Source organism: Channa argus, chromosome 20, assembly GCF_033026475.1.
Source record: "Channa argus isolate prfri chromosome 20, Channa argus male v1.0, whole genome shotgun sequence".
NCBI classification, from domain to species: domain Eukaryota; kingdom Metazoa; phylum Chordata; class Actinopteri; order Anabantiformes; family Channidae; genus Channa; species Channa argus.
This window is the reverse complement of record NC_090216.1, coordinates 868275-882223: the sequence shown is the minus strand read 5'-3', so window position 1 is coordinate 882223 and position 13949 is coordinate 868275. Positions and strand designations below refer to the sequence as shown.

Genomic DNA, 13949 nt, shown 5'->3' with positions numbered 1-13949 from the left:
TTGTCTTCTACATGCCCTGTGTTTTTTTCCAGGACTCCTCCACATGATGATGTCTGCAGGAGTACAAACAGAGATATTTTTATCTGGGAAGGCAGACAAAGTTTCACACACATAATCCCCGAACTAGAACCATAGTAATCACTCAAGTGTGAACCTGTGCCTCGTGTGCAGGTTAGTTGAGGTGCAAAGAACCAGAGATAAAAAAAAATTTATAAAACATTTATACCTTTTATTCATTCACACCTGGAAGCTGCCCAGTACAACCACAGTGTGACCCTTGGTCGCTGAGCAGCTCCACTGAAGCAGACTTTTGTTGAAGAGGCCAATGAGCAAATCAAACTACAAATTTGAAGTTTAGTGGTGGTGATGTATAACTCATGTGACTTTGGTGCAGCTCGTTTATATTCTAACAAGGTCTTTCATTCTAGTGGTTCTATTTAAGCCTTTTTTTAAATTCATAAAAGTGCTCTTCATTTCTGAGGATTGTGTTGATGAACAAATCATGTATCAAAACATGTTTATTACAGAGCTCATTTTCCATAATAATCCAAATCCATGCTTGGTTTTGGAACATTGCATCCTCGGTACATAACACGGTGCTGCTATCAGCACTTGCCGTCCTTTCTGCCGTGGTTTCAACTTTAACCTCTGAGTGTTGCCATTGCTTCTGTTTAAGTTGTGGAAAAGCAGAAGTTCTTGAGGAAGAAATGCTGTTGTTGTTTAAGGAATGTTTAGTCTGCAACCTTGTGGTGAAGCTATCTGGGTCCTGAGAATCATCATAATTTGTGATTGTATCCATTAAATGGTTAAATTGAGTGTTCATTAAGTGTTTTACCTTTTACTCATTGATTGATTGATTGCATTGCAATATGCATTATAAAAACATTGTGCTATTATTTATAGGCCATACTTTGCCCTGTGACCTACTATGGCAGCAGCACCTACCTGCTGTATTGGTGCTTTTCACAAATGAACAGATTCACCAACAGAAAGAAATGGGGAGCCTATCAAGATGGCGCCTGCATCCCCCCACATTTACCACAGCATGTTGTCAACCTCACTTTCTCTATACTTTGATGTATAATTTAATACCTGCAGAACTGATGAAATTCCCACCAGCCTCAGCTGGACTAATTATCATCTACATATTTGTCGTGTCAGATGAGCAGAACGACCTCAGAGAGCTGGTTCCCTCTGCTCTCATGCATTATGCTCTGCTATTTGCAAAGCCACTGCTACAGCGATGAAGCAGCTGGTTTTTTTACAGATAAGAAAAAGCCAAAGGGGTCAAACAGAACAACAGGTTTCTCTCCTCTTTATTTCATCCCTTTGTCTCTCACACACACACACACACACACACACACACACACACACACACACACACACACACACACACACACACACACACACACAGCCCAGTTCTTCCTAAACATAATGCAGCACATTAACCTGATTCATCACTGCTAAATGCCTAACCCAGTCTTTATGTTTAAAAAGCCATTTAAGGTGTAGAGGACCAGTCCAATGTTCCCCTCACACCGGTATGAAAATGAAATGTGATCCTCACAAAGATGACAATACAGACACACTGCTCTCCTCTTTCCTCTGTTCATTACACGAGGAAATGTGCTGATGAATCTGAAGAAGAGGAAATGAAAGAGCTTCTCTCCTCTGCACCACACTCTGATCATCTGAAAACATCCACCTTCAGCCAGCAGATACATTTTGGTGGAAAGCTTTAAAATCACACATCATGTTTCAAACTGCTCACTAACACTATGATGAGCTGTGCAGCTGTCTGGTTTGGTCTGAGCAGTTCTAAATGTGGCCATTCTGATGTTCATCCCAAAATACAGACAGAAACTTACATCCACCAGTGTAAAGTCCAAAACTGTGTGCTGGCCACTGAGGCCATTGACACTCTGAAGGGCTGTGTCCAATGTACGGATTGGGACGTGTTCAGTGCACTGTGCTTTTTGGCTGTGTGCAGTCTGGACGAGCTGACAGTTACCGTGACATCATACGTCAACTTTTGTGTGGAAATGTACATCCTGTACCACCAGAACGGTGAAAACACACTGCAATAACAAGCCGTGGTTCATCGGAGAAATTCAATTCAGCAAGAAAAAGAACATGGAACTATATAGCATAATACGAGCTAAGGTCAGCGATCAGGAAAGCTAAGCCAACATATGCAGAAATGTTAGAGCGACAGATGGCGTCTAATGACACTAAAACAGAAATCATGACTTATTAGAATAAAAGCTGGTCAGTCTTACCTGACACTGATAAGACCCTCTCTGACACACTGTGCTAGGTTTGAACAGCTACCTGTAGCTTCTGCTTATCCTCCAAACCCCCTCCAACATGCACGAGGACGAGCTGAGGGCCTCTTTTAACGAGAACAAAATGAGGAAAGCAGCTGGACCGGACGGGCTCAGCTCAGCTGTTCTCAGACAATGTGCAGCTCAGCTAGCTCCAGTTTTTACCCACATTTTCAACAGTTCTCTAAGTCGGTGCATAGTAACTAAACCCTTCAAGGACTCTGTCATCATACCTGTTTCCTGCCTTAACGATTCCAGACCAACCGCTCTGGCGTCTGTACTCATTCAATCTTTTAAGCAGAACATTCTCCTTCACCTGAAAAAAAGTCACCACTAATGAAGGGGTGTTGAGTTGAAAGTGAAATTGAAAGTATACTTACCTCTTCAATAACAGTCTGTTAAGGTCATTTGGACTCGGATTCACGTAAAAAGTTAAGTTCATTATTGGATGGTTCAAATTCCAGTAAAGTCATACTTTGACTTTACTGCATTTCAGAGGTAGAAATTGTACTTTTATTCTACTACATTTTTCAATAACCATAGTTACTTTTCCAAATCTGATTAATAAAACAGAATATAATCCTCAGACTTCTTTGTAAAATTATCAGCTACCAGCAGCACATAAAGTACTTCACAGTAATATTATTACATTTAAAACATATAATCATCAAAACATTGTAAAAGGTCAAATCAGCTCCATTGTTACCAGCTGCAACATTAAAGTGATGAACAAATTAATGCTTCAGTAATTATAATAACTATAATATTAATAATAGTATTTGTTTTTTACCACAAAAAAAACTGTACAAATCACACAATACAAAACATAACAGAATAACAGTGTGAGATACGACAAAAAGACAAACAATTTTCTCATGTACTGTGTATGTTTGCTTGTGAAGGTGCATCGGGTTGGAGCAGTGAGGAGGAGCAGAAAGGGTATAATCATAAAAGAAACAACAGTTGTGATGAGGATGGGAAAAGTACAGGGTAGATATAACCATGTTTTATGCATATATATTGTATAGTAACTATGAGTAAACTGGGGAAAAACGCATAAATATACATAGAATTCAAATAATAATGTTAATATCAATAATAATAGCAGTAATAATAATGATAATAAACTAATATTAACCAATAGGCTGATAAGAACTGCAATAATAGAAAGGTTACAGAATATGTCATAGTTAAATAATATAATGATGATATAATGATACACACAAAGGAAATGGGGAGGAGGAAAGCTACTAGTACTAATAATAATTATAATAATATTGATAACAATTATACTCTAATCATCAGTTACTACTGCTAATAATAGTAATGATGGATATGAATAAGAGTGATGGTATTTATTCAGACCATCATATTATTATTGATGTAAAATGTGATGTTCTGCATAAAGAAGTAGTACTTTTATCTTTGGTACCTTGGATCTTTTTTAAGGTACTGCGTTTGACCTCAAGCAGCATTTTAAACGCTGAGTATTTGTACACTGTGGTAATGATATGTAAGTAAATGCTAAATGCTTTACCCATTTCAGAAACGGGCTTTTCCTTAGTAAACCAAAGTATTGTAGTGATGCTTGTGTAGTCAGAAGCTAATAACATAAAATCCAGAATCAGATTGTTTCCGCAGCTGATGATCAATAAGGAATCACTTGTTCCTTCCGCTCGTGATGGTTCGCATGTAAAGAGACACGCAGCCCCAGCAATTGTGTCAAAGTTTGCAGCTGCACGCACAAGACGTTAACGATGAGCGGAGACGTCTCTTCAGCACATCCACAGTGATGTGATGAGGAAAGCAGGACGGTGAAACCCCAGGATGTGAAGCTAATCGATATCCAAAGCTGGAAGGACGATTCCTCCAATAACCTGCAGCTATTCGTATCTGAACCACAGCAACAGCTGGACATGAACTGGACATTTAAAGGCGGATGAATGAAGAAAGAAACGTTCACTTCCTGTAATTACAGCATGTATACAGATACGTGTAAATACTTTAAGTTCCTATATTCAGTTTAAAAAGAGCCAGAGAATCAGGATGAAACCAAATGGCAGATGTGTGACTGATGGTGGTAAAAAAAAGCTGGTGCTTTTTGCCTTTACTTTATGGAAGAAGTCTTTTTTCTGGCTGAATCACGTCTGGCTCTGAGAAACGATTCATCAAATGATGATTCAAATGATTCATCAGAGAAGACAAACTTTGCAAATTAAATTGAAAACCACAAATATTGTGAAAGCATGTTGATTTCAGCCCCATGGCAGGAAACCATTTAGTCCAACCTGTTACACTCTGCAGATCATCGCTGTCATATGCTGGATTTTATGATCTTTTCCTGCTTTCTTCTCTTTTTGTTGCGGTGACTCTGCTTCCTGTTGAGCATCAGTAAATTTAATCTCCTGTCCTCCATCCTTCACCTCTTCACACGGTCACCTCCCCTCACTCTCCCCCCTTTGTTCTCGCTCTGCCTGTAGCTGCCCCTCCTCCATCTGTGTGTCTCATTTCACTGCGTGCACACACTTACTCTCTTTCCTCCCACATGCTCTCCTCATGCCTTGCTATTCGCTCTCCTTCTCTAACATCCCTATCTCATTATTACTCTCCCTCCCTCTGCTCATTCACTCTCTTCCTCTCCGCTGTGTGTGTGCGCGGGCTGATGTGTTGCGATGCGTTCGCCGTTGAACAGGTGTTCAGCACAGACAGGAGCAGCCAGAGCTCCAGAGTAGGGAGCAGATAGAGACACACGCTCACTCTCATACCCAGGACTGATAATCATCTGATGGGTGCCCGGAGATGATCCAATACTCTGGGGAGCCAGAGGCAGCCAGGAGGCATCAGTCAGAGAGATTTAACCCAGTGCAGGAGCCTTAGAGGCTGGGATAGATCTGCTGCTGAACAGCCTGTAGTTCCTCTGGAGGGTCCTCGTATTCAAGTACATCCAGTGTTTCTAGTGAGTATCACGCTGCTGCAGGTCGCTTTAATATCTGTAGGAACCAGGAGATATGTTTTCTAATAATTTCAAAGCATTTCTTTTCTACTTCAAACAGCTTTGAAGCAACTTTCGGGTTCAGTTTTGATCAGACAGGTGTCTCGTCTGCAGTTTTTTCTCATAAAGCAGAATGCGGTGCAGCGTAGTCTGCTAGTCCGGATACTGTTGGAACCAGTGTGTGTCGACCTGGACTTTTGGGGGCTCACATTGTCTTTGCTGAATTTTGCTGCAGCTTAGTGCGTAGTCAAAAGCAGCTGCGTGTGTCAGTCCCTGGTGTTCTTCTTGGAAAAGGGAAATTAAATATACACTTGCACAAGACAGTTTATGAAATAATTTTCTGAATTCATCTGCTCGCAGCAGTTTTATTGAATGGATGAAACCCTGCTTAGCGATGCTGTGAAGTGTCTTTGGTTACAGAGCGAAGAGGAGCAGGCTCTGCTGAAGAAATGTTAAAGAAGAAAATGTCATTTCAGGCTTTACAGAGGAAAAGGTGGAAGCTGTGAGAACTTTCTGATCATCCTCTTGTTCTTCACCTGGAAACACCTGTGAGGGATTTCTTCTTTTTTATTGTATTCAGGTGCTTATGTATTTATTTCTCCCTCTGTGTGTGTGTGTGTGTGTGTGTGTGTCTGTCTGTCTCTCAGGTCGGACAGTAAGATCTCACGTTTGGCCCAGAGGTGGAATCAGAGGTCGGCAGGAGATGCTCTAATCAAAGACCTGACGCCCCTGTTTTACACGGGAATCCCCAGATCCTCACTCAGCCTGGACCGGTGAGTGCACACACTCACACACAAACACACACGCCTGTGTTCACGGCTTTTGTTGCACAACAGTGTTACTCAATAAAAAATCCATCTCAGATTTCAGATCGATGTGCAGAAAAGATGAGCAGCATCTCAGATCAGTTTCAGTCATCATTATTTGTGAAACGTGAGGAGACATTTGGGGTTCTGCAAATTTGAATCCAAGGTTTTCTCATGGTGTGAAGTGGATTGACATGAAACTCTGATGGTTCAAGTATCAGCACGAAAGATTAACAAGTGTGTTAGAAAATATCTGTTTGATGTAGAAGTCTGTTTGTGGACGTAAAGATGAACTGAGAAAGAAAAGTCAACTCCCACGAGGCATTTCAGCCTTCAACCTTACAGCCACAGTAGACTCCATAGAAGTTGCAGTTGGTTAATTCTGGATAAATTAAAAAGCTTTGAAAAGACGTTGTGTTCAGTTACAGTATTTAGTGAAGCTTCAGATCTGATTCATGCCTCTGACTTGCCTCTCCACCAGCTGAGACTCGTGGGTGTTGTAGTATCTACAGATCTTCACCGAGCTGCCAAAACACATCTCGTTTCTTAGAAAAAAAACTGAATCAGTTCAGTGTAATAACCAGAACATAAACTCACAGGTTAAAAAATCCAGGTTGGTGTGTTTGTTTCTGTGATGAGGATCGTCAAGCTTGTAATGCAAAAACCAAAGAACCAAAAAACAACTCTCAGTTCTCTGGACTTTTTTGTGTTGAGGGAAAGTTTTTAAATCATAAAAGTTTATTTTAAAGTCAGTTTACTGCTTACAGAACATCCAGGCTGTTGCCATGGTTACCTGCAGCTCTGGGGTAAATCTGTAGTAAAACATTTTACCTCAGCTGTGATTCAGGTGTATATGACTACAAGAGCTGGCAGCCAATCGAAGGCAACCTTCTGATGTAAATGGGAACAGATGTTGTATGATATGTATTCGCCATATACATTTTGTGTGTGTGTGTTTAGGTTGATCAGCTGTTTGTGTGTCTGCAGTCACAGTCTGCTCACTGACCTGCTGAAGAGGCAGCCAAGTGTAGATAAACAGCTTGTGTTGTTGTGTTTTGGAACAGCAGCTGATCACACTGTCTCCAGTATCGATGCTGCACGACAGTCGCTCACGAAAGTTCCTGGGGCCAGTGGTGGGAAGTAACATTACTGCAGTACCTGTACTTTTCCTCATTTCAGAATGAAATTTTGTAATTAACTCCACTACATTTATTTAATAACTGCAGAAAATTTGGTGGAAACCACAGATGAGAGAAGTTTAAGAATAAAAAGATGTGCTGAAGATGCTCGGAGTTAACTGAGCTTGTTAGTGACATTAAAAGTTCTAATCACAGGATGATGTTATTAGGAGGTCAGGTTGCAGCCTGTGGACCTTGTGACAACTGTGGTTAAACGTTGGCTCTGTCCTGATGGTCAGGTACATGACAAATAACAAAGTTAGTTAGTGCAGAGTGAAATGACTCTTAATGTTGTTCTGTTGCCTGTTGTTATAGATGTGAGGTGGCCGTGACAACCCATCAGACAAATGTACCTGCAATGATGCTCAAACCTTTGTCCAACCAGTCCTGTGATCCTATAAGGTTTAAGTTGTGTTCAGCGGCAGCTTGCATGTGGTAAAACTTCAAGTTAGTTGATTCTTCTTTAGATTCTGGCTCCCAGCAACAGGTCATGAGGATGTTCTCAGTTTTAGTTATCTCGGTTTAGAGTAGATGCTCTTACTCTGTCCACAGGAGGGTGTAAATATCCTCCCACAAAAACAATTTTCACTAACAGAAAGTTTCAGGATGTTTCGCTATCAATCACAACCAGAATGTAAAGAGGTCAAAATTGCTGCTGACATTCACTGAGAGTCTGACTTGGTACTTGGTGCCCGGGCTGGGACCCGCCCCCACACGGTTACTGTACATTCAAACAGCCTTTGTTATTGTGGCTGATGAGTTTAACTCAGACTCGCTGTTATGAAGAATTTGTGACAATCACCACTTTTCACGTTCCTCAGCTTCTCTCTTATGTTCTGACTAAATCACTCATTGTATCTCATAGCTTTGTTCGGGGAAAATACACTTGTTTGACTTCAGAATCACAGTGGCTTCTTCTGAATGAATTTAAGGATTATATTTACTTTAACTAAATCACATTACTGGATTTCTAGAACAACCTAGAACAAGTATTTGAGATTTTAGTGGTGTCGTTGGCATATTGCTACACAACAGCTCCAACATCTCTGCAGGTAAAATTGTATTCCTCCTCTCTTCTAACAGTTGGCAGTGTAACATCGCCTTCTGCAGCTGGAATATTCTCTAATATCTCAGTACAGCTGCTCTGATCACACCTCACTGACAAACTATTACAATTTTCTGATAGTTTTCAGTCTTCTACTGCGAATAGCTTTCTGGCAACAGACTTTAAGCTTTGCAGTGTGAAAGTCTTCTTTTTATTCTCATACGACATTTTTGTGAATGAATGTTTACCACAAAGCAGCATCAGTCTAAAACCAGGGATTTAGGTTTGTGTAACAATAGTGAATCTGCCATAGAACAGTTGTATGAGCAGGAATAATGAAGAAAAAAATTTGTGAGGCCCAGTGTTTTTGACTTGACATTTATTTTCATTTTCCCCAATATCATCGCTAATATTCATCTTAACATATGGATAACACTGGATGGAGTAAATTTTGTGAAGTGCTGCCTGTCAGTTTGACATGTTGGATACTTTGTCATTGCGTCCTCTCAGGATTCCAGAGAAAAGCTGTTAGTCCACCTGCATTGTTCTGCATTGTTAAAGACACTTTAAGAAGTGTATATATATATATATATATATATATATATGTATTTTCTTAGGAATATTTTAGTAAAATGTCCAATGTGTTTTGTGCTAGAAGTGTTATTTAAGATAAGTTGTGTATGTCCAGGTTCCTCTGCAGTTGTTCTGGACTGTGCAGATTCTAATGTTATTACATGGGAGTGTCATGACAGTCCTGTCTGGGAGTTGGCTTATGTGGGTCTGAATGGGACAAAAATCCAGTTTCTGTCTTAGTTCATTCAGTTGTGCAGAGGTCATTACTGAGAGATGACATGTGTCTAGTTATTTTTGTTTTCATTGTCCTCAGAGGTACACGCTGTATCTGCAGTGTGCGCACACACACACACACACACACCATCTGTGTAATAAAGCTCTGTGTAGGGTCCACTATCATTATCGCTGATGTCTTTCTCTCTCAAAGCAGTTTGACATTTTCTGTATCTGCAGGTCGCCTCCATTCACTCGTCACGCTCTGCAGCTCCAACACGTTAGAGAGTCGGCCCATTCTGTCTTATGACAGCACTCATATGCTTTATGTGCACTGAGAGACTCATCGCTGGGAGTGATTATTTCTCCTGTCCATGCTGAACGTGAAGAGCATCTGCATGGGCCTAAATTCACAGTCCTGTTAAGGACCAGTTTGACATCAAGCTGTTTAACAATTGTGTTTGGACTCTCATAACACTTGGCTCAGGTTAGAGAAAGACTGTGGTCTGGTTTTTTCTGGTTTAGTGGAGAAGAAATGAATGGTGAGTTCCCACACCATCTTTCTCTAACCTTAACCAAACTGCTCTTGGCGGTATCGATAATTAATAAGATCAATTCACATCCCAAAATTTGGCTGGGACACTGGCTGAGATCCCTTTCTCATCTGTATCAATGTTGTCGTTTGTTTTGAATTTAGTCCTAGTTTTGAGAAATTCACATTAGTTTTTATTTTGAATAAACTCTGCACACTTTATTTTCTTCTTAGTCAGTAAAAGAAACATCAGATACTGAAACAAACCGTTTTTAATACATTGTAAATAAACAGGTTGTACAATTAAGAATGTACATTTTCTGAAAGAATAGTCTGGAAAAATGCGACATTAGCAAATCCAACACTATCCGATTCACCCAACAAGACTTTGTGTTCTGAAGCAGCCCTGCAGTAAAATCCGTCCCTGATATTGTTGAGAATTTTGTTTTTTTGTTTCTTAGATTCTCTCATTTTCTGGAACTTAGAGTTGTACTGTTGGCGTGGTATAAATTCAGTGCATTTAAATGAATGTGAAAATATCTTGAACAACACAAGCCAAGTACCACACAACTGGCTATGGTCCAACTAGTTTTATTCAAGCCCAAAACCAGTCTTCTGCATAATGTACTGTGCATTTTCATGAGCGGTTTATCATTTGGACACATGGACACATTCAAACAAGGCTCACTGTTATGTGCGCTGATACATTTGCTCTAACATTCATTTGCCAGTTGTTGTGTCCAACCTGCTGTTAAAAAAAAATAGTTTCTACACTCTGCAGTTCAACCATGCAATGTTCTGTAGGTCTTTGTAGTGTAAAGGGACGGCTGCCTTTATCTTTTTTAGTCGGTTATTTGTTGTCTGTCATATGAACTGCTGCAAACAATTTGCCCGCAGTACAATTAATACATTTGAATTGAGTTGAAGATGACTCAGATTAGATGTTATAGGTTTTGTTGCAGTCTCTCTCATAATAATTTCTGTGCATAATTTCTGTTTGAGTGATAGAAGTGTACATCTACTGCCCAGATCACATGTAACATAGGAGTAAAATAAATATAATTGAAATCTTGTACCTCACAAAACGAAATGGTACAAGTTGGTGTCCAATGTTTTTCATGGTTTAATTAATAGGCTGATTCATAGAGAATGTTTTCATGAGTCTAATGTTTTTTGTGGCAGTGGAACCTTTGGAAGTGCTAATTAGCTGATAACAGTTTAACATTAAAGTAGTTTGAATGTTGTTACTGTAGAGACTATTTAGTGGTTGTTTGGGTGTTTCAGAAAAAAAGGGTCCAAGGATTTTTTGTCTTCTAATTTAAAACCTATGTAAGTGAATTGTGTGTTTTTACACAAAAGCACAACTGGGTCTGCTGCCAGCCGTGAAGAGTATTTTCGGTCAAACTGAAAAGTGAGTTCTACAACAATTACAGAGGCAATTTGTTGCTGTTTAATGATTTAAAGCCTGTTCTTCTTGGGGAGGGGGATGTTTTGACCGTCACTCAAAGCCCATTAAGTTTGACTGTCCCAGTTGAGAGAGATACCAGCTGCAGATGAAGCTTAATTGGCTTTGTTTCCTCTCAGCTTCAGTTGGGCTTCATTTATGTGTCACTGCTTTAACAATCTGACGCTGTATATTGATGTTTCTGTCAGTCAGTTGTGGAACAGTGTGTTTATAAATGTGTAATTTGTGGTTTTGACAAATTAGTCGTTCAGTTGAATAATTAAAAATGTAAAATGATAGATACATTAAATCTTGATACAAATACAAATCCTCCACTGTGTGATTCAGTCTGCACAGGAGGATGCACCTGTATGTCTGCTCGTAACCTACCTAACTTTTTATTCTGTGCGTTGGTCTGAGTGCAGCTGATGTTCCTGCGGCTGCAGGATGTAAAATCACAGTAGCAGAACAGGCTGTTTCCAAGTGAGCTGGAGAACCTGGCTTCATCTGACTGGTTATATCCACAATGCTGTAATCGTCCTGCTTACTTTAAATGACTGCTGTGCACCTGTACAGGTGGCTGCACCTATTTTTGGAGGGTTACAGGTCTGGGAGTGTATGGGAACATAGCGGTTTCCTCGCTGTCCTGCCGGGTTGGGACACCTTCATAAGTCTTGTATGAAACCCTCCGACCTAATGTATTTATAACACCCAACAACACCGCTGCCCACCCACAGCCTGACATCTGAAAACATTTGAGCAAAGGGCAGCTAGTGAAGCTGTAGTTGTGGTGGGTGTTTTTGGTGGTGCTGTGCTCTGACTGCACTGGTGTCCTCTAATCCATCAACCCGCAGCAGACTAAAAACTATATGTCTGCACTTTGGTTTTACACGTTTTCTTTTGAGATTGTGTTGCTCAATGTCCTTTCTCTCTCCGTGAGGGAGACACTCAGTGTCCCGCTCCACGGGTGTCCCCCCGTCCGTGCCCACTGCTCCCCTCAGGAGGATGGGTTAAATGCCTGAAAGGATTTAATTTTAACGTGCGATATGTTTCTGTGCTCTATGACAACAAAGGTTGTTGTTGTTCTTTTTCTTCTGCATCGGGTTATAAACTGACACTCGTGCTCGTGTCTTTACTTAAATCAGCATGTCTCCACTAGCTCCTGTCTCACTGGTGCTGAATTGTGTCCCAGCTGGTGGCAACAGAGATGTAAAATCTATGTAATGTGAAATAACCAGGATGCTTTTTAAAGAGAGATGGAAAATAGTTTCAGCTGGTGAAAAAGTGGTGTTTTAAGAGATTAGTAAAACCTGCAGTTTTGTCGAGTTATCATACCATTGTTTCCAGCAGCACCGTGTTTGAACCTCTTGTTACCTTTAATGTGTTGAGACTCGGGGTTTGTATAGATCTAAAGATAAAGCTCCTCTTGGCCAAGTGCCGTGTGGTCATTTAATTTGGCTTTGAAATCGCACCAGCAAAGTTAAAACCGACTGCCCTCAGAGCACAGCAGGACAGAATCAAAGGAAAATATTGAATCCATTCGACACAAAGAGAATCTGCTACTGATGATGTGACGAGGGCCTCAACTCACTCAGTCCGTTTGAAAGAGAATGTACATTAAACCTTGTTGATAACTTGTCTTGTTTTTTTTTTTTCTGGTTAAATCATTTTTTTAATCCACTTCCTTCCTTGTTTTTGTTGCCGGAATAAATTGTGAGGTAATTTCCCCATTGCAGTCATTGATGGTCTGATAGTTTCTGTGTAAGCTTGTATGTGTGTTTAATATGAGCTGATAACAGTTCTGCTAAATAATCATCATTATTCACTTCCAAGCTAATTTATGTTTGATTCAGATGTGATAGAGAGCCACTGTAACATTAAAGCATAGTGCAGAGAGTTTGTGTTGGCTCAGTCAAGTCCTGCCAGGCTGAGTGCAAAACAATTAGGTGAAGCAGCAATTTTCATTTGACTCGTGTTAATGACGAGATCCTGCAGGTGTGTTTCCTGCAGCAGCTGCAGCGCTGCTGTTAGTAAAGTGTTTTTCTACCCCAAGAGCTGTAAGAATTAGTTTAATGAGTGTGAGGAAGGCATGTGCAGAAAAAGTTGAGTGTAATATTGCGTTTTCAGTACTACAAAGAATGTAGTCGCGTTTGTCCAGGCTGGACAGGACTGATATGAAGGACATCATTTAGCATGACATATACAGTTTTTCCTGTTTGCTGTAACCACTCCTACTGTTAGGACAGGCCCTAAAGAGATTAATTCAGTAGATGCCTCTTATGTAAATGATGGGGCCCAAAATCCACTCTCCTCATTATGTGCATATATTGTTTTTTTAAAAGTATCTAAGCATGATGTCACATCCAGTGGACATACAGTGCAGTATGCCATGGCTGGAGCATTTTTAAGTGCAAAGTTCCCTCTTTGTTATTTTCCTCCAAGGCAGCTCGGGACAATGATGCAGGGGGGACACAAAGAGGAATATTTATACTAAAGACTATTACTTTAGAAGATATTGGCCAAGATATACACAGTTGTCACAGCACAAACCAAGCTATGAAGTCCAAGAAATCGTCTGTAGACCTCTGACACACGATTGTAACGGGGTACAGATTTGGGGAAGGCTACACAAATATTTCTGCATCATTGAATGAGCACAGTGGCCTCCATCATCCGGAAATGGAAGAAGTTGGAACCACCAGTAGTCTTCCTAGAGCGGCTGCCCGGCCAAAACTGATCGATCGAGAGAGAAGGGCCTTAGTCAGGGAGGGGACCAAGAACCTGATGGTCCCTCTGAAAGGGCTCCAGCATTTCACTGTGGAGAGAGGAGAACTTTCCCCAA

General features: G+C 40.5%; 1 protein-coding gene across 5 annotated transcripts in view; it reads left to right on the top strand.

The window, feature by feature from the left end:
- ankfn1a (ankyrin repeat and fibronectin type III domain containing 1a) overlaps window positions 1-13949 on the top strand; it is a 120280-nt gene that overhangs the window by 49343 nt on the left and 56988 nt on the right. For 3 of the 5 annotated variants that reach the window (XM_067488044.1, XM_067488043.1, XM_067488045.1), the window contains exon 7: window positions 5964-6089. In XM_067488044.1, the coding sequence (XP_067344145.1) occupies window positions 5964-6089 (126 nt within the window). Of the gene's footprint in view, window positions 1-4924; window positions 5281-5963; window positions 6090-13949 lie in introns of those variants that run through there. The other 2 variants (XM_067488047.1, XM_067488048.1) reach the window with 1 other exon arrangement.